The 20,650-nt window shown below is 51.9% G+C and overlaps 1 protein-coding gene across 3 annotated transcripts in view; it reads left to right on the top strand.

The window, feature by feature from the left end:
• Window positions 1-20,650, top strand: part of tbrg1 (transforming growth factor beta regulator 1) — a 181,901-nt gene that overhangs the window by 153,661 nt on the left and 7,590 nt on the right. For all 3 annotated transcript variants that reach the window (XM_072491874.1, XM_072491872.1, XM_072491873.1), the window contains 4 exons: window positions 11,356-11,453; window positions 13,400-13,510; window positions 15,151-15,293; window positions 19,252-19,380. In XM_072491874.1, coding sequence (XP_072347975.1) covers window positions 11,356-11,453; window positions 13,400-13,510; window positions 15,151-15,293; window positions 19,252-19,380 — 481 coding nt within the window. The remainder of the gene's footprint in view (window positions 1-11,355; window positions 11,454-13,399; window positions 13,511-15,150; window positions 15,294-19,251; window positions 19,381-20,650) is intronic.

Below are 20,650 nucleotides of genomic sequence, written 5' to 3'. Positions count from 1 at the left end.
CCCAGCTCTGCAGCTTATCTATATCCCTCTGTAACCTGCTACATCCTTCCACACTATCGACAACACAACCGACTTTAGTATCGTCTGCAAATTTACTCACCCACCCTTCTGCGCCTTCCTCTAGGTCATTGATAAAAATGACAAACAGCAACGGCCCCAGAACAGATCCTTGTGGTACTCCACTTGTAACTGAACTGTGGTACTCCACTTGTAACTGAACCCCACTTTACTGAAGTCTCACTCTCTCTCTCTCCGTCCTCTTTACTGAAGTCTCGCTCTCTCTCTCTCCGCGCTCTTTACTGAAGACTCGCCCTCTCTCCGCGCTGTTTACTGAAGTCTCGCCCTCTCTCTCCGCGCTCTTTACTGAAGTCTCGCCCGCTCTCTCTCCGCGCTCTTTACTGAAGTCTCGCCCACTCTCTCTCCGTGCTCTTTACTGAAGCCTCGCCCTCTCTCTCTCCGCGCTCTTTACTGAAGTCTCGCCCTCTCTCTCCCCGCGCACTTTACTGAAGTCTCACCCTCTCTCTCTCCATGCTCTTTACTGAAGTCTTGCCCTCTCTTTCTCCGCGCTCTTTACTGAAGTCTCACCCTCTCTCTGCGCTCTTTACTGAAGTCTCGCCCTCTCTCTCTCCGTGCTCTTTACTGAAGTCTCGCCCTCTCTCTCTCCGCGCTCTTTACTGAAGTCTTACCGTCTCTCACTCCGCGCTCTTTATTGAAGTCTCGCCCTCTCTCTCTCCGCGGTCTCGCCCCCTCTCTCTCCGCGCTGTTCACTGAAGTCTCGCCCTCTCTCTCTCCGTGCTGTTTACTGAAGTCTCGCCCTCTCTCTCTCTCGGTGCTCTTTACTGAAGTCTCTCTCTCTCTCTCTCTCCCCGCTCTTTACTGAAGTCTCGCCCTCTCTCTCTCTCGGTGCTCTTTACTGAAGTCTCTCTCTCTCTCTCTCTCCCCGCTCTTTACTGAAGTCTCGCCCTCTCTCTCTCCGCGCTCTTTACTGAAGTCTCGCCCTCTCTTTCTCCGCGCTCTTTACTGAAGTCTCGCCCTCTCTCTCTCTGCGCTCTTTACTGAAGTCTCGCTCTCTCTCTCTCTCTGCGCTCTTTACTGAAGTCTCGCCCTCTCTCTCTCCGCTCTTTACTGAAGTCTCGCCCTCTCTCTCTCCGCGCTCTTTACTGAAGTCTCGCCCTCTCTTTCTCCGCGCTCTTTACTGAAGTCTCGCCCTCTCGCTCTCCGCGCTCTTTACTGAAGTCTCGCCCTCTCTCTCCCTCCGCGCTCTTTACTGAAGTCTCGCCCTCTCTCTCTCCGCGCTCTTTACTGAAGTCTCGCTCTCTCTCTCTCTCTCCGCGCTCTTTTCTGAAGTCTCGCTCTCTCTCTCCGCGCTCTTTACTGAAGTCTCGCCCTCTCTCTCCGTGCTCTTTACTGAAGTCTCGCCCTCTCTCTCTCCGCGCTCTTTACTGAAGTCTCGCCCTCTCTCTCTCGGTGCTCTTTACTGAAGTCTCGCCCTCTCTCTCTCTCCGCGCTCTTTACTGAAGTCTCGCCCTCTCGCTCTCCGCGCTCTTTACTGAAGTCTCGCCCGCTCTCTCTCCGCGCTCTTTACTGAAGTCTCGCCCTCTCTCTCTCGGTGCTCTTTACTGAAGTCTCGCTCTCTCTCTCCGCGCTCTTTACTGAAGTCTCACCCTCTCTCTCTCCGTGCTCTTTACTGAAGTCTCGCCCTCTCGCTCTCCGCGCTCTTTACTGAAGTCTCACCCTCTCTCTCTCCGTGCACTTTACTGTAGTCTCTCTCTCTCTCTCTCTCTCTGCGCTCGTTATTGAAGTCTCGCCCTCTCTCTCTCCGCGCTCTTTACTGAAGTCTCGCTCTCTCTCTCTCTCTCTCTCCGCGCTTTTTCTGAAGTCTCGCTCTCTCTCTCCGCGCTCTTTACTGAAGTCTCGCCCTCTCTCTCCGTGCTCTTTACTGAAGTCTCGCCCTCTCTTTCTCCGCGCTCTTTACTGAAGTCTCGCTCTCTCTCTCTCTCTCTCCGCGCTTTTTCTGAAGTCTCGCTCTCTCTCTCCGCGCTCTTTACTGAAGTCTCGCCCTCTCTCTCTCCGCGCTCTTTACTGAAGTCTCACCTTCTCTCTCTCCGCGCTCTTTATTGAAGTCTCGCCCGCTCTCTCTCCGTGCTCTATACTGAAGTCTCACCCTCTCTCTCTCCGCGCTCTTTACTGAAGTCTCGCCCTCTCTCTCTCTCTGTGCTCTTTATTGAAGTCTTGCCCTCTCTCTCTCTGCGCTCTTTACTGAAGTCTCGCCCTCTCTCTCTCTCCGCGCTCTTTACTGATGTCTCGCCCTCTCTCTCTCCGCGCTCTTTACTGAAGTCTCGCCCTCTCTCTCTCCGTGCTCTTTATTGAAGTCTCGCCCTCTCTCCGCGCTCTTTACTGAAGTCTCGCTCTCTCTCTCTCCGTGCTCTTTACCGAAGTCTCGCTCTCTCTCTCCGTGCTCTTTACTGAAGTCTCGACCTGTCTCTCTCTCCGTGCTCTTTAATGAAGTCTCCCTCTCTCTCTCTCTCTCCGTGCTCTTTACTGAAGTCTCGCTCTCTCTCTCACTGCTCTTTATTGAAGTCTCGCCTGAAAGAGATAGCTGAAGAAATTGTGAAGCATTGGTGTTGATCTTTCAGGAATCACTGGAGGCAGAAAGGATCCCAGTGGACTGTAACACTACTGTTTAAGAAGGGAGGCAGAAGACGGGAAATTATAGGCCAGTTAGCCTGACTTTGGTCATTGGTAAGATTTTAGAGTCTGTTATTAAAGATGAGATCGCGAAGCACTTGGAAGTGCATGGTAAAATAGGTCTGAGTCAGCACAGCTTTGTCAAAGGGAGGTTGTGTCTGACAAATCTGTTCGAGTTCTTTGTGTAGGTAACGAGGAAGTTAGATAAAGGAGAACCAGTGGACGTGATTTATTTAGATATCCAGAATGCCTTTGACAAGGTGCCGCATAGGAGACTGTTAAACAAGTTAAAAGCCCATTGTGTTCAGGGTACGATCCTGGCATGGATAGAGGATTGGCTGACTGGCAGAAGGCAGAGAGTGGGGATAAAGGGGTCTTTTTCAGGATGGCAGCCGGTGACTAGTGGTGTGCCTCAGGGGTCGGTGCTGGGACCACAACTTTTCACAATATACATCAATGATCTGGAAGAAGGTACTGAAGGCACTGTTGCTAAGTTTGCAGATGATACAAAGATCTGTAGAGGGACAGGTAGTATTGAGGAAGCAGGGGGGCTGCGGAAGGATTTGGACAGGCTGGGAGAGTGGGCAATGAAGTGGCAAATGGAATACAATGTGGAAAAGTGTGAGGTTATGCACTTTGGAAGGAGAAATTTAGGCAGAGACTATTTTCTAAATGGGAAAATGCTTCGGAAATCAGAAGCACAAAGGGACTTGGGGGTCCTGGTTCACTCTGAAGGTTAAAGTGCAGGTTCAGTCGGCAGTTAGGAAGGCAAATGCAATGTTAGCATTCATGTCGAGAGGGCTAGAATACAAGAGCAGGGATGTACTTCTGAGGCTGTATCAGGCTCTGGTCAGACCCCATTTGGAGTATTGTGAACAGTTTTGGGCCCCATATCTAAGGAAGGGTGTGCTGGCCTTGGAAAGGATCCAGAGGAGGTTTACAGGAATGATCCCTGGAATGAAGAGCTTGTTGTATGAGGAATGGTTGAAGGCTCTGGGTCTGTACTCGTTTGAGTTTAGAAGGATAAGAAGGGATCTTATTGAAAGTTACAGGATACTGCGAGGCCTGGATAGAGTGGACGTGGAGAGGATGTTTCCACTTGTAGGAAAAACTAGAACGCGAGGACACCATCTCAGACTAAAGGGACGATCCTTTAAAACAGAGATGAGAACATAGAAAATACAGCACAGAACAGGCCCTCCGGCCCATGATGTTGTGCCGAACTTTTGTCCTCGATTAAGAACAAATTAATCTACACCCCAGCATTCTACCGTAATCCATGTACCTATCCAATAGTCGCTTGAAACTCCCTAATGTTTCTGACTCAACTACTTCCACAGGCAGTGCATTCCATGCCCCCACTACTCTCAGGGTAAAGAATCTACCTCTGATATCCCTCCTATATCTTCCACCTTTCACCTTAAATTTATGTCCCCTTGTAATGGTTTGTTCCACCCGGGGAAAAAGTCTCTGACTGTCTACTCTATCTATTCCCCTGATCATCTTATAAACCTCTATCAAGTCGCCCCTCATCCTTCTCCGTTCTAATGAGAAAAGGCCTAGCACCCTCAACCTTTCCTCGTAAGACCTACTCTCCATTCCAGGCAACATCCTGGCAAATCTCCTTTGCACCTTTTCCAGAGCTTCCACATCCTTCCTAAAATGAGGCGCCCAGAACTGTACACAGTACTCCAAATGTGGCCGTACCAAGGTTTTGTACAGCTGAGGAGGACTTTTGTCAGCCAGAGGGTGGTGAATCTGTGGAACTCTTTGCCGCAGAAGGCTGTGGAGGCCAAATCACTGAGTGTCTTTAAGACAGAGATAGATAGGTTTTTGATTAATAAGGGGATCAGGAATTATGGGGAGAAGGCAGGAGAATGGGGATGAGAAAATATCAGCCATGATTGAATGGCGGAGCAGACTCGATGGGCCGAGTGGCCTAATTCTGCTCCTATGTCTTATGGTCTTATGATGGTTATGTGTCCTGTAATGGTGTGAGTGGGCTGTAATGATGGTGCAATTGAGCTGTAATGATGGTGTGGATGTCTTGTAATGGTAGCGCGAGTGAGCTGTAATTAAGAACATAAGAACTAGGAGCAGGAGTAGGCCACCTGGCCCCTCGATCCTGCTCCGCCATTCACTGAGATCATGGCTGATCTTTGTGGACTCAGCTCCACTCTCCGGCCCGTACACCATATCCCCGAATCCCTTTATTCTTTAGAAAGGCATCTATCTTTTTCTTAAAAACGTTTAAAGAAGGAGCCTCAACTGCTTCACTGGGCAAGGAATTCCAGAGATTCACAACCCTTTGGGTGAAGAAGTTCCCTCCTGAACTCAGTCCTATATCTACTTCCCTTATTTTGAGGTTATGCCCCCTAGTTCTGCTTTCACCCGCCAGTGGAAATAACCTGCCCGCATCTATCCTATCTATTCTCTTCATAATTTTATATGTTTCTATAAGATCTCCCCTCATCCTTTTAAATTCCAACGAGTACAGTCCCAGTCTACTCAACCTCTCCTCGTAATCCAACCCCTTCAGCTCTGGGATTAACCTAGTGAATCTCCTCTGCACACCCTCCAGCGCCAGTACATCCTTTCTCAAGTAAGGAGACCAAAACTGAACACAATACTCCAGGTGTGGCCTCACTAACACGGTATACAATTGCAGCGTAATCTCCCTAGTCTTAAACTCCATCCCTCTAGCAATGTATGACAAAATTCCATTTGCCTTCTTAATCACCTGTTGCACCTGTAAACCAACTTTTTGCGACTCATGCACTAGCACACCCAGGTCTCTCTGCACAGCAGCATGTTTTAATATTTTATCATTTAAATAATAATCCCTTTTGCTGTTATTCCTACCAAAATGGATAACCTCACATTTGTCAACATTGTATTCCATCTGCCAGACCCCAGCCCATTCACTTAGCCTATCCAAATCCCTCTGCAGACTTCCGGTATCCTCTGCACTTTTTGCTTTACCACTTATCTTAGTGTCGTCTGCAAACTTGGACACATTGCTCTTGGTCCCCAACTCCAAATCATCTATGTAAATTGTGAACAATTGTGGGCCCAACACTGATCCCTGAGGGACACCACTAGCTAATGATTGCCAACCAGAGAAACACCCATTAATCCCCACTATTTGCTTTCTATTAATTAACCAATCCTCTATCCATGCTACTATTTTCCCCTTAATGCCATGCAGCTTTCTCTTATGCATCAACCTTTTGTGTGGCACCTTGTCAAAGGCTTTCTGGAAATCCAGATATACCACATCCATTGGCTCCCCGTTATCTACCGCACTGGTAAAGTCCTCAAAAAATTCCACTAAATTAGTTAGGCACGACCTGCCCTTTATGAACCCATGCTGCGTCTGTCCAATGGGACAATTTCCATCCAGATGCCTCGCTATTTCTTCCTTGATGATAGATTCCAGCATCTTCCCTACTACCGAAGTTAAGCTCACTGGACTACAATTACCCGCTTTCTGTCTACCTCCTTTTTTAAACAGTGGTGTCACGTTTGCTAATTTCCAATCCGCCGGGACCACCCCAGAGTCTAGTGAATTTTGGTAAATTATCACTAGTGCATTTGCAATTTCCCTAGCCATCTCTTTTAGCACTCTGGGATGCATTCCATCAGGTCCAGGAGACTTGTCTACCTTTAGCCCCATTAGCTTGCCCATCACTACCTCCTTAGTGATAACAATCCTCTCAAGGTCCTCACCTGTCATAGTCTCATTTCCATCAGTCACTGGCATGTTATTTGTGTCTTCCACTGTGAAGACCGACCCAAAACACCTGTTCAGTTCCTCAGCCATTTCCTCATCTCCCATTATTAAATCTCCCTTCTCATCCTCTAAAGGACCAATATTTACCTTAGCCACTCTTTTTTGTTTTATATATTTATAGAAACTTTTACTGTCTCTTTTTATATTCTGAGCAAGTTTACTCTCATAATCTATCTTACTCTTCTTTATAGCTTTTTTAGTAGCTTTCTGTTGCCCCCTAAAGATTTCCCAGTCCTCTAGTCTCCCACTGATCTTTGCTACTTTGTATGCTTTTTCCTTCAATTTGATACTCTCCCTTATTTCCTTAGATATCCATGGTCGATTTTCCCTCCTTCTACTGTCCTTCCTTTTTGTTGGTATAAACCTTTGCTGAGCACTGTGAAAAATCGCTTGGAAGGTTCTCCATTGTTCCTCAACTGTTTCACTATAAAGTCTTTGCTCCCAGTCTACCGTAGCTAGTTCTTCTCTCATCCCATTGTAATCTCCTTTGTTTAAGCACAAAACACTAGTGCTTGATTTTACCTTCTCACCCTCCATCTGTATTTTAAATTCCACCATATTGTGATCGCTCCTTCCGAGAGGATCCCTAACTATGAGATCCTGAATCAATCCTGTCTCATTACACAGGACCAGATCTAGGACCGCTTGTTCCCTCGTAGGTTCCATTACATACCGTTCTAGGAAACTATCGCGGATACATTCTATAAACTCCTCCTCAAGGCTGCCTTGACCGACCTGGTTAAACCAATCGACATGTAGATTAAAATCCCCCATGATAACTGCTGTACCATTTCTACATGCATCAGTTATTTCTTTGTTTATTGCCTGTCCCACCATAATGTTACTATTTGGTGGCCTATAGACTACTCCTATCAGTGACTTTTTCGCCTTACTATTCCTGATTTCCACCCAAATGGATTCAACCTTATCCTCCATAGCACTGATGTCGTCCCTTACTATTGCCCGGATGTCATCCTTAAATAACAGAGCTACACCACCTCCCTTACCATCCATTCTGTCCTTCCGAATAGTTTGATACCCTCGGATATTTAACTCCCAGTCGTGACCATCCTTTAACCATGTTTCAGTAATGGCCACTAAATCATAGTCTTTCACGATGATTTGCGCCATCAACTCATTTACCTTATTCCGAATACTACGAGCATTCAGGTGAAGCACACTTATGTTGGCTTTTTTACCTCTGTTTTGAATCTTAACACCTCGATCAGTAACCTCTCCTAAGTTATATTTCCTCTTAACCTTTCTCCTAATTTTCCTTGTCGTCGAACCCATATCTTACTGTAACAACCTGCCGCGTCGCTTACCATTAATGTTTTTACTTCCCGTTTTATTCCTTTTCGTATTCCTGGTCCTATTCACAGAGCTCCCCTCAGTCACTGTACCTTGTACTGTCGCCCTTTTTGATTTTTGACTATGGCTTCTCTACCTTAACTTTTCCCCTTACTGCCTTTTGTTTCTGTCTCTGTTTTACTACCTTCCAACTTCCTGCATTGGTTCCCATCCCCCTGCCACATTAGTTTAAACTCTCCCCAACAGCTCCCCCCCAGGACATCGGTTCCAGTCCTGCCCAGGTGCAGACCGTCCGGTTTGTACTGGTCCCACCTCCCCCAGATTCCAATGCCCCAGGAATTTGAATCCCTCCCTCTTGCACCATCTCTCGAGCCACGCACTATCTATCCTGACATTCCTACTCTGACTAGCTCGTGGCACTGGTAGCAATCCTGAGATTACTACCTTTGAGGTCCTACTTTTTAGTTTAACCCCTAACTCCCTGAATTCAGCTTGTAGGACCTCGTCCCGTTTTTTACCTATATCGTTGGTGCCTATGTGCACCATGACAGCTGGCTGTTCACCCTCCCCCCCGCAGAATGTCCTGCAGCCGCTCCGAGACATCCTTGACCCTTGCACCAGGGAGGCAACATACCATCCTGGAGTCTCGATTGTGTCCGCAGAACCGCCTGTCTATTCCCCTTGCAATTCCCCTATCACTATAGCCCTACCATTCTTCTTCCTGCCCAGCTGCGTAGCAGAGCCAGCCATGGTGCCATGAACCTGGCTGCTGCTGCCTTCCCCTGGTGAGCCATCTCCCTCAACAGTATCCAAAGCGGTATATCTGTTTTGCAGGGAGATGACCGCAGGGGACACCTGCACTGCCTTCCTACTCTTGCTCTGTCTTTTGGTCACCCATTTACTATCTCCCTCAGTACCTTTCACCTGCGGTGTGACCAACTCGCTAAACGTGCTATCCACAACGTCCTCAGCATCGCGGACGCTCCAAAGTGAGTCCGTCCGCAGCTCCAGAGCCATCAAGCGGTCTAACAGGAGCTGCAACTGGACACACTTCTTGCACGTGAAGGAGCCAGGGACAGTGGACGTGTCCCTGAGCTCCCACATCGCACACGAGCAGCATGACACGGGTATGAGATCTCCTGCCATGTCTTAAACTTTTGGTAAACGTTTACAACTGCAATTCAAAAAATGAAAGAAAAAATAAATAAACTAGACAATGAAAAGAAAAACTACTTATCAGTCACTTACCAGGGATAAAAAGCACCTCCTCCCCCCAAGCTTCGAATTCCCACCTAGCTTCAAATTCCCAAACTCACTCTGGCTGTTTCTCACTCTGGCTGTGTCTTCTCTGGCTCACTGGGAGAACTCCCAGAGAATTGTGGCATGAATGTGCTGTAATGGTGGTGAGTGTGTCCTGTATTGGTGGCATGAGTGAGCTGGAATGGTGGTGCAAATGCCTTGTCATGCTGTGGTTACATGTTCACACAGGACGTGTGTCACACTCACAGGACGTGTGTCACACTCACAGGACGTGTGTCACACTCACAGGACGGGACTTTCCGCTCTGGCCGCCATTGGCTGGCAGTGGGATTTTCTGGTCCCACCGTTGGTAACGGGGTTCCCCGTTGAATGAACCCCTCGCTGCCGGGAAACCCGGGGTGGGGGTGCGCTGTCAGCGGGACGGGAGCGGAAGATCCCGGCCACGGTGTGGAACGCTGTGCGTTGGGTTTACTCCTACACCGGGACGAGCGGCGAGCTGGTGTCAGTGGCATGTGGAGCCCCCTCCTCCCCATGTGGAGCCCCCTCCTCCCCATGTGGAGCCCCCTCCTCCCCATGTGGAGCCCCCTCCCCATGTGGAGCCCCCTCCTCCCCATGTGGAGCCCCCTCCTCCCCATGTGGAGCCCCCTCCCCATGTGGAGCCCCCTCCTCCCCATGTGTATATAGAGTGGGCATGTGGAGCCCCCTCCTCCCCATAAACAAAGAACAAAGAACAAAGAAATGTACAGCACAGGAACAGGCCCTTCGGCCCTCCAAGCCCGTGCCGACCATACTGCCCGACTAAACTACAATCTTCTACACTTCCTGGGTCCGTATCCTTCTATTCCCATCCTATTCATATATTTGTCAAGATGCCCCTTAAATGTCCCTATCGTCCCTGCCTCCACTACCTCCTCCGGTAGTGAGTTCCAGGCACCCACTACCCTCTGCGTAAAAAACTTGCCTCGTACATCTACTCTAAACTTTGCCCCTCTCACCTTAAACCTATGCCCCCTAGTAATTGACCCCTCTACCCTGGGGAAAAGCCTCTGACTATCCACTCTGTCTATGCCCCTCATAATTTTGTATACCTCTATCAGGTCGCCCCTCAACCTCCTTCGTTCCAGTGAGAACAAACCGAGTTTATTCAACCGCTCCTCATAGCTTATGCCCTCCATACCAGGCAACATTCTGGTAAATCTCTTCTGCACCCTCTCTAAAGCCTCCACATCCTTCTGGTAGTGTGGCGACCAGAATTGAACACTATACTCCAAGTGTGGCCTAACTAAGGTTCTATACAGCTTCAACATGACTTGCCAATTCTTATACTCAATGCCCCGGCCAATGAAGGCAAGCATGCCGTATGCCTTCTTGACTACCTTCTCCACCTGTGTAGCCCCTTTCAGTGATCTGTGGACCTGTACTCCTAGATCTCTTTGACTTTCAATACTCTTGAGGGTTCTACCATTCACTGTATATTCCCTACCTGCATTAGCCCTTCCAAAATGCATTACCTCACATTTGTCCAGGTTAAACTCCATCTGCCATCTCTCCGCCCAAGTCTCCAAACAATCTAAATCCTGCTGTATCCTCAGACAGTCCTCATCACTATCCGCAATTCCACCAACCTTTGTGTCGTCTGCAAACTTACTAATCAGACCAGTTACATTTTCCTCCAAATCATTTATATATACTACAAAGAGCAAAGGTCCCAGCACTGATCCCTGTGGAACACCACTGGTCACAGCTCTCCAATTAGAAAAGCATCCCTCCATTGCTACCCTCTGCCTTCTATGACCTAGCCAGTTCTGTATCCACCTTGCCAGTTCACCCCTGATCCCGTGTGACTTCACCTTTTGTACTAGTCTACCATGAGGGACCTTGTCAAAGGCCTTACTGAAGTCCATATAGACAACATCTACTGCCCTACCTGCATCAATCATCTTAGTGACCTCCTCGAAAAACTCTATCAAGTTAGTGAGACACGACCTCCCCTTCACAAAACCGTGCTGCCTCTCACTAATACGTCCATTTGCTTCCAAATGGGAGTAGATCCTGTCTCGAAGAATTCTCTCCAGTAATTTCCCTACCACTGAAGTAAGGCTCACCGGCCTGTAGTTCCCGGGATTATCCTTGCTACCCTTCTTAAACAGAGGAACAACATTGGCTATTCTCCAGTGTGTATATAGAGTGGGCATGTGGAGCCCCCTCCCCATGTGGAGCCCCCTCCTCCCCATGTGTATATAGAGTGAGAATCGTCAGTGCAGCAAGAGGAAAGGTACTGACTGAATGTTTGTCTTTAACAGTTTGAGATTGCCCCTGAAGTTGACCCTCAGAATGCACTCATTGCCACCTCTGCATCAGCCTGTCACGCCAGCCTATTGAAAGCGATTGCCATGGCACGGTGAGTGTGGGTTACTCTTCCTGGGGTCTGGCTGGTGCAGTGGCAATGGCACCAAATCGTGTTGACCGTGAGGCGCGCAGATTGGGAAGGTCAGAGACGGTGGGCCTGATGCTTGGGACTAGACTACCGGGATAAAAACACAGGAAATAGGTGCCGGAGTGGGCCATTCGGCCCTTCGAGCCTGCACTACCATTCAATATGATCATGGCTGATCGTGCAAATTCAGTATCCCACTCCCGCTTTCTCTCCATACCCCTTGATCCCTTTAGCTGCCCGGGCCACATCCAGCTCCCTCTTGAACATATCCAATGAACCGGCCCCAACAGCTTTCTGTGGGAGAGAATTCCACAAGTTCCCAACTCTCTGAGAGAAGAAGTTCTTCCTCATACAAAGATACATAGAAGATAGGAGCAGGAGGAGGCGTTTTGGCCCTTCGAGCCTGCACCGCCATTCATCACCATCATGGCTGATCATCCAACTCAATAGCCTAATCCTGCTTTCTCCCCATAGCCTTTGATCCCATTCTCCCCAAGTGCTGTATCCAGCCGCCTTTTGAATATATTCAATGTTTTAGCATCAACTACTTCCTGTGGTAATGAATTCCACAGGCTCACCACTCTTTGTGTGAAGAAATGTCTCCTTATCTCTGTCCGAAATGGCCTACCCTGAATCCTCAGGCTGTGACCCCTGGTTCTGGACACACCCATCATTGGGAACATCGTCCCTGCATCTACCCTGTCCAGTCCTGTTAGAATTTTATAAATCTCTATGAGATCCCCCTCTCATTCTTCTGAACTCCAGCGAGAACAATCCCAATCTAGTCAAGCTCTCCTCATATGACAGTCCCGCCATCCCTGGAAGCAGTCTGGTAAACCTTCGCTGCACTCCCTCGAGAGCAAGAACATCCTTCCTCAGAGAAGGAGACCAAAACTGCCCACAATACTCCAGGTGTGGCCTCACCAAGGCCCTGTACAATTGCAGCAACACATCCCTGCTTCTATACTCGAAACTTCTCGCAATGAAGGCCAACATACCATTAGCCTTCTTTACCGCCTGCATGCTTACCTTCAGCGAATGGTGCACAAGGACACCCAGGGCCCACTGCACGCTCCCCTCTCCCAATTTACAACCATTCAGGTACTAATCTGCCTTCCTGTTTTTGCTTCCAAAGTGAATAACCTCACACTTATCCAAATTATACTGCATCTGCCATTGGTTTGCCCACTCGCCCAACCTGTCCAGATCCTGCTGTAGGATCCCTGCATCCTCGTCACAATTCACCCTCCCACCTAATTTGGTATCATCTGCAAACTTTGAGATGGTACATTTCGCTCCCTCATCCAAATCATTAATATATATTGTGAATAGCCGGGGTCCCAGCACCGATCCCTGTGGCACCCCACTGGTTACTGCCTGCCAATTTGAAAAGGACCCATTAATTCCTACGTTTTGTTCCCTGTCTGCCAACCAGTTTTCTACCCACCTCAATACGCTTCTCCCAATCCCACGCGCTTTAATCTTGCACAATAATCTCTTATGCAGGACTTTGTCAAACGCCTTCTGAAAGTCCAAATATACCACATCTCAGTTCTGAATGGCTGTGTCCCCTAGTTCTGGACATCCCCAACATCAGGAACATTCTTCCCGCATCCAGCCTGTCCAGTCCCATCAGGATTTTATATGTTTCTATGAGATCCTCTCTCATTCTTCTAAACTCCAGTGAGTACAAGCCCAGTCGATTCAGTCTTTCTTCATCTGTCAGTCCTGCCATCCCGGGAATTAGTCTGGTCAACCTTCGCTGGTCTCGGGTGACTGAACTGGGCTGAGTGTGAAGGATTAGCAGGGAAACGGAGCGAGCTATCTTTCAGTGAGGGATACAAAACTCTGCCGGTCATCAGTTTTGTGTAATGTTGTAAATGTGTTTCTGCTCTTCTGTCTCCACCCAGGGGAAAGCCACTTGTCAACGTGGTGCCGTTTGGGGCAGATTTCTTTGGCTTCTCTCACCCCACCATCCAGAACCTGATTCAGAGCTGTCCAGGTGCCAGGAAGTGTGTCTGGTAAAGTAACAAAAACACCAACAATCCCCAATCCCAAAATACCTTCAACAATGGTAACACCAACCCGGGATCTTTCACAGGAGAGTTACCGCCGCACATTGACACTGACAGAAATGAGGAGATTGGAGGTTTTAAGTAGCGTCTTAAAGGGAAAGATTTAGCAAGTGGATTCCTGCCTTGTATCCCGGGACAGCACCCTCATCCCGGGACCGCACCCTCATCCCGGGACCGCACCCTCATCCCGGGACCGCACCCTCATCCCGGGACCGCACCCTCATCCTGGGACCGCACCCTCGGCCCGGGACAGCACCCTCATCCCGGGACAGCACCCTCATCCCGGGACAGCACCCTCATCCCGGGACCGCACCCTCGGCCCGGGACAGCACCCTCATCCCGGGACAGCACCCTCATCCCGGGACCGCACCCTCATCCCGGGACCGCACCCTCATCCCGGGACCGCACCCTCGGCCCGGGACAGCACCCTCATCCCGGGACAGCACCCTCATCCCGGGACCGCACCCTCATCCCGGGACAGCACCCTCATCCCGGGACAGCACCCTCATCCCGGGACAGCACCCTAATCCCGGGACAGCACCCTCGGCCCGGGACAGCACCCTCATCCCGGGACAGCACCGTCATCCCGGGACAGCACCCTCATCCCGGGACCGCACCCTCATCCCGGGACAGCACCCTCATCCCGGGACCGCACCCTCATCCCGGGACCGCACCCTCATCCCGGGACCGCACCCTCGTCCCGGGACCGCACCCTCGTCCCGGGACCGCACCCTCGTCCCGGGACCGCACCCTCGTCCCGGGACCGCACCCTCATCCCGGGACCGCACCCTCGTCCCGGGAGGGACAGCACCCTCGTCCCGGGACCGCACCCTCGTCCCGGGACCGCACCCTCGTCCCGGGACCGCACCCTCGTCCCGGGACCGCACCCTCGTCCCGGGCGGGACAGCACCCTCATCCCGGGAACCAGCCCAGTGAACATTCACTTTCCCGCCTCCATTGTGAGTAGAAAAACTAACCCACAATCCAGCTGTGATCCCAACAATTGTAGCAAGATTTCTTGATTCTTGTACTCTCGCCGCCTCAGGGTAAAGGTCAACATGCCATTTGCCTTCCCAATTCCTTGCTGTACCTGCGTGCTGAGGGTGGCACAGTGGTTAGCACCGCTGTTTCCCAGCGCCTCGGCTGTCTGTGTGGAGTTTGCACCTTCTCCCTGTATTTGCGTGGTTTCCTCTGGGTTGGTATAATAATCCCTTCTTGAGACGAAACCCACGCAGACACGCGGCGAAAGTGCAAACTCCGCACAGACGTGTTTCAGTCCAGTTACAGTCCACTTACAGACTTGTTACAGCCCAGTTAGATGCATGTTACAGCCTTGCTGCAGTCCAGTTACACATGTTACAGTCCTTTACCCATATTACAGTTCAGTCACAGACCTGTTACAGTCCAGTTACTGACATTTTGTAGACTTGTTACAATCCAGTTATATAGATGTTGCAGCCTTGCTGCAGCCCAGTTACAGGCCTGTTACAATCTGTGTGTACTGCAGACTGTGCTGTCTTACGTATAAACTTGTATTGAAGAAGTGTCGAAGTTGCAGGTCCCTGACCTGTGCCCTTTATTTGCAGCTATCGCTGGGTGAGGTTTGAAGTGTGCCGACCTGGAGATGGGCAGGTTCCACACGGGCTACCAGAAGATGATGCTTCAATGAATTTTGAAGCCCTGAGACAGCACATCTTTGAGGAAGGGCTGAACAGCCAGCGGACATCAGGTAATCTCACCTTTCAACCCAACCATTGCACAACATTCCAACTGGAGCAACGTGGGAAAAATAATTTGAGACAGGAGAACGGAGAAGGATGAGGGGCGACTTGATAGAGGTTTATAAGATGATCAGGGGAATAGATAGAGTAGACAGTCAGAGACTTTTTCCCCGGGTGGAACAAACCATTACAAGGGGACATAAATTTAAGGTGAAAGGTGGAAGATATAGGAGGGATATCAGAGGTAGGTTATTTACCCAGAGAGTAGTGGGGGCATGGAATGCACTGCCTGTGGAAGTAGTTGAGTCGGAAACATTAGGGACCTTCAAGCAGCTATTGGATAGGTACATGGATTACGGGAAAATGATATAGTGTAGATTTATTTGTTCTCAAGGGCAGCACGGTAGCATTGTGGATAGCACAATTGCTTCACAGCTCCAGGGTCCCAGGTTCGATTCCGGCTTGGGTCACTGTCTGTGTGGAGTATGCACATTCTCCCCGTGTCTGTGTGGGTTTCCTCCGGGTGCTCCGGTTTCCTCCCACGGTCCAAAGATGTGCAGGGTAGGTGGATTGGCCATGATAAATTGCCCTTAATGTCCAAATTGCCCTTGGTGTTGGGTGAAGGTGTTGAGTTTGGGTAGGGTGCTCTTTCCAAGAGCCGGTGCAGACTCAGGGGGCCGAATGGCCTCCTTCTGCAGTGTAAATTCAATGATAATCTATGATTAATCTAGGACAAAGGTTCGGCACAACATCGTGGGCCGAAGGGCCTGTTCTGTGCTGTATTTTCTATGTTCTATGTTCTAACAGGAATATTTCATGATTTTTTGCAGCATTATGAAATTTGGGACAAATCAAAGTTGAAATGTTTGTTTGAAGTATTAATTTAATTCTTTCCACTGAGCCTGGTGAGAGCAGTGGTTTCTGATCGGTTCCTCACCCTGGTTAAATTAACAAATGGAGTTTATCTGACCCAGCGAGAAGGAGACACACGGTTCGCCATTTCCTCTTCCAGTGTGGACACCAACACTTTCACAAATGTTCAAAGCCCAAAGGTACTCCACACAACTGTGAGAAAAAGTGACCCAGGTCCTGTTCACCCAGGTACGCACCTTGTTGAACCTGATCGTATTCTCACCCAACACCATCCACGTTTTGGAATAGAAAACGTGACAGGATCTTCAGAGAGTCTGTCCCCGCGATAAAGCCACAGGTTGGGGGGAGAAGGTGGGGAAGTGACCTCGCACACACTCCCCTCCCCCCGGGGGGGGGGGGGGGGGGGGGGGGGGGTCAGTGACCCCGCGCACACGACCCTCCCCGGGGGGGGGGGGAGAGGGGAGAGGGGGAGAGCATCCTAACTCACGCTGACCCTCGATTGAGGGGGGCGTGGTGGGTGGGTTGCGGGCGGTGGGTGGGTTACGGGTAGTCGGGTGGGTTACGGGCGGTGGGTGGGTTACGGGTAGTCGGGTGGGTTACGGGCGGTGGGTGGGTTGCGGGCGGTGGGTGGGTTGCGGGCGGTGGGTGGGTTACGGGTAGTCGGGTGGGTTACGGGCGGTGGGTGGGTTACGGGTAGTCGGGTGGGTTACGGGTAGTCGGGTGGGTTACGGGCGGTGGGTGGGTTACGGGCGGTGGGTGGGTTACGGGCGGTGGGTGGGTTACGGGCGGTGGGTGGGTTACGGGCGGTGGGTGGGTTACGGGCGGTGGGTGGGTTTCGGGCGGTGGGTGGGTTACGGGCGGTGGGTGGGTTACGGGCGGTGGGTGGGTTTCGGGGAGTCGGGTGGGTTACGGGAAGTCGGGTGGGTTACGGGCGGTGGGTGGGTTTCGGGGAGTTGGGTGGGTTACGGGCGGTGGGTGGGTTACGGGGAGTTGGGTGGGTTACGGGGAGTTGGGTGGGTTACGGGGAGTTGGGTGGGTTACGGGCGGTGGGTGGGTTTCGGGCGGTGGGTGGGTTACGGGGAGTTGGGTGGGTTACGGGCGGTGGGTGGGTTACGGGGAGTTGGGTGGGTTACGGGGAGTTGGGTGGGTTACGGGCGGTGGGTGGGTTACGGGCGGTGGGTGGGTTACGGGGAGTTGGGTGGGTTACGGGGAGTTGGGTGGGTTTCGGGCGGTGGGTGGGTTACGGGCGGTGGGTGGGTTTCGGGCGGTGGGTGGATTACGGGGAGTCGGGTGGGTTACGGGCGGTGGGTGGGTTACGGGCGGTGGGTGGGTTGTGGGTGGGTGACGGGCGGTGGGTGGGTTACGGGGAGTCGGGTGGGTTACGGGCGGTGGGTGGGTTACGGGCGGTGGGTGGGTTTCGGGCGGTGGGTGGGTTACGGGCGGTGGGTGGGTTTCGGGCGGTGGGTGGGTTACGGGGAGTCGGGTGGGTTACGGGCGGTGGGTGGGTTACGGGGAGTCGGGTGGGTTACGGGGAGTCGGGTGGGTTACGGGCGGTGGGTGGGTTACGGGGAGTCGGGTGGGTTACGGGCGGTGGGTGGGTTACGGGGAGTCGGGTGGGTTACAGGCGGTGGGTGGGTTACGGGCGGTGGGTGGGTTACGGGCGGTGGGTGGGTTACGGGGAGTCGGGTGGGTTACGGGCGGTGGGTGGGTTACGGGCGGTGGGTGGGTTACGGGGAGTCGGGTGGGTTACGGGGAGTCGGGTGGGTTACGGGCGGTGGGTGGGTTACGGGCGGTGGGTGGGTTTCGGGCGGTGGGTGGGTTACGGGGAGTCGGGTGGGTTACGGGCGGTGGGTGGGTTACGGGGAGTTGGGTGGGTTACGGGCGGTGGGTGGGTTACGGGCGGTGGGTGGGTTACGGGCGGTGGGTGGGTTACAGGGAGTCGGGTGGGTTACGGGGAGTCGGGTGGGTTACGGGCGGTGGGTGGGTTACGGGCGGTGGGTGGGTTTCGGGCGGTGGGTGGGTTACGGGGAGTCGGGTGGGTTACGGGCGGTGGGTGGGTTACGGGGAGTTGGGTGGGTTACGGGGAGTTGGGTGGGTTACGGGCGGTGGGTGGGTTACGGGCGGTGGGTGGGTTACGGGCGGTGGGTGGGTTACGGGCGGTGGGTGGGTTACGGGGAGTTGGGTGGGTTACGGGCGGTGGGTGGGTTACGGGCGGTGGGTGGGTTACGGGCGGTGGGTGGGTTACGGGGAGTCGGGTGGGTTACGGGGAGTCGGGTGGGTTACGGGCGGTGGGTGGGTTTCGGGCGGTGGGTGGGTTACGGGGAGTCGGGTGGGTTACGGGCGGTGGGTGGGTTACGGGGAGTTGGGTGGGTTACGGGGAGTCGGGTGGGTTACGGGCGGTGGGTGGGTTACGGGCGGTGGGTGGGTTTCGGGCGGTGGGTGGGTTACGGGCGGTGGGTGGGTTACGGGGAGTCGGGTGGGTTACGGGCGGTGGGTGGGTTACGGGCGGTGGGTGGGTTACGGGCGGTGGGTGGGTTACGGGCGGTGGGTGGGTTACGGGGAGTTGGGTGGGTTACGGGCGGTGGGTGGGTTACGGGCGGTGGGTGGGTTACGGGGAGTCAGGTGGGTTACGGGCGGTGGGTGGGTTCCGGGCGGTGGGTGGGTTACGGGCGGGGGGGTGGGTTTCGGGCGGGGGGTGGGTTACGGGCGGGGGGTGGGTTACGGGCGGTGGGTGGGTTACGGGCGGTGGGTGGGTTACGGGGAGTTGGGTGGGTTACGGGCGGTGGGTGGGTTACGGGCGGTGGGTGGGTTACGGGGAGTCGGGTGGGTTACGGGGAGTCGGGTGGGTTACGGGCGGTGGGTGGGTTCCGGGCGGTGGGTGGGTTACGGGCGGGGGGTGGGTTACGGGCGGGGGGTGGGTTACGGGCGGTGGGTGGGTTACGGGGAGTCGGGTGGGTTACGGGCGGTGGGTGGGTTACAGGGTGGGCTGTGCTGGGAGCTGTGGCTCAGTATCACTGAACGGGCTGCCCCTCAGTGTGTCTGTGTAGTCAGACCACATCCAGTTTCTCAAAGTGTTAGTGATCTTCCCACCAGAGGAAACCTCCTCCGATCCGGAAGATGGAATCGCGATTGAATCCAGATGCAAATCCAGTCTGCCGACATTGATATCCGCACATGATCAGAAAGCTGGAGACACGCCCGTCACTGGATTTCACACCTCAGGTTGGTTCCGTAGCCGTCACCATAATGTCTGTTTATATTCCAGAGTGCCGGGTAATCCACGGTGGAATCTTCCTGATTCTTTTTTTAAATTTCCAATGAAGGGGCAATTTAGTGCGGCCAATCCACCTACCCTGCACATCTTTGGGTTGTGGGGGTGAGACCCACGCAGACACGGGGAGAATGTGCAAACTCCACACGGAAAGTGGCCCGGAGCCGGGATCGAACCCTGGTCCTTGTCGCCGTGAGGCAGCTGTGCTAACCTCTGCGCTGCCGTGCTGCCCTTTTTACTGGAATCTTTCTGATTCTGATTAGTATTTACACAATCTATGCTCGATGTTCTGTCTTTATTCATTCAGGGGTTGTGGGCCAGCATTTACTGCCCATCCCTAATTACCCTGCCGTCTCTTTGCTGATCCATTTCAGACGGGCAGTGAAGAGTCAGCCACATTGCTGTGGGTCTGGAGTCACGTGTTGGTCAGACAGGGTAAAAACGGCTGATTTCCTTCTGTTATGGGCCAGGGTTTAGAGAACCCCAAAGTGTATCATGGAATTCACCTGACCCACAACTTTTACTAGATTGTGGAATGGGGAGCACACGGCCCACTCTACAGGTGTGGTAGAGAGAAACGGAAAAGTAATTTTTAAAGCAAAACAATGTTTATTCTATGAACTCAAGTTAACCTTTTTAAAACAAACAGTGAACATCTTAGCGACCATTAATTCAAATACAACCCCCAAAGAATACAACACTAAGTAATCCTTTAAGATTTCCTTTTAACATCCATAAGACTTAAAACACCTTTTACCAGAAGCACATCAGGTTAAAGTCACTACTGTTATTAGTTTTAAATCACTAGGATCGATTTACAGTCTTTAGATTACAGAGAGAGATTCATACACCTTCTGGCTGTGACTGCAGCTATCCGGCTCTGGAAACGAAACTAAAACACACCCTGCAGCAAACAGCCTAAAACAAAAGTAAAACTGTTCACTACTGAGAACAGTTATTCCTCTGAATTGACCAAATGATCAAGAGGTAGTCTTTAGATTGCAGTGATCGAAATTACACCACCTTTGGCTGGTTTCAGCTCCAACACGAAAACGAAACCAAAAAACACCGACACACCCAAACTTTTCTCAAAACGAAACTAAAAGCTGACAGACAGCCCAGCTCCACCCACACTCTGACATCACTGATAAACACCCATTTCTTAAAGGTACATTTCTTAAACACCCATTTCTTAAAGGTACTCTCACATGACACCTCCCC

This window comes from Scyliorhinus torazame, chromosome 28 (assembly GCF_047496885.1).
Source record: "Scyliorhinus torazame isolate Kashiwa2021f chromosome 28, sScyTor2.1, whole genome shotgun sequence".
Taxonomy (NCBI): Eukaryota; Metazoa; Chordata; class Chondrichthyes; order Carcharhiniformes; family Scyliorhinidae; genus Scyliorhinus; species Scyliorhinus torazame.
Note: the sequence above shows the minus strand (reverse complement) of the source record. Positions and strands in the feature narration are given on the sequence as shown.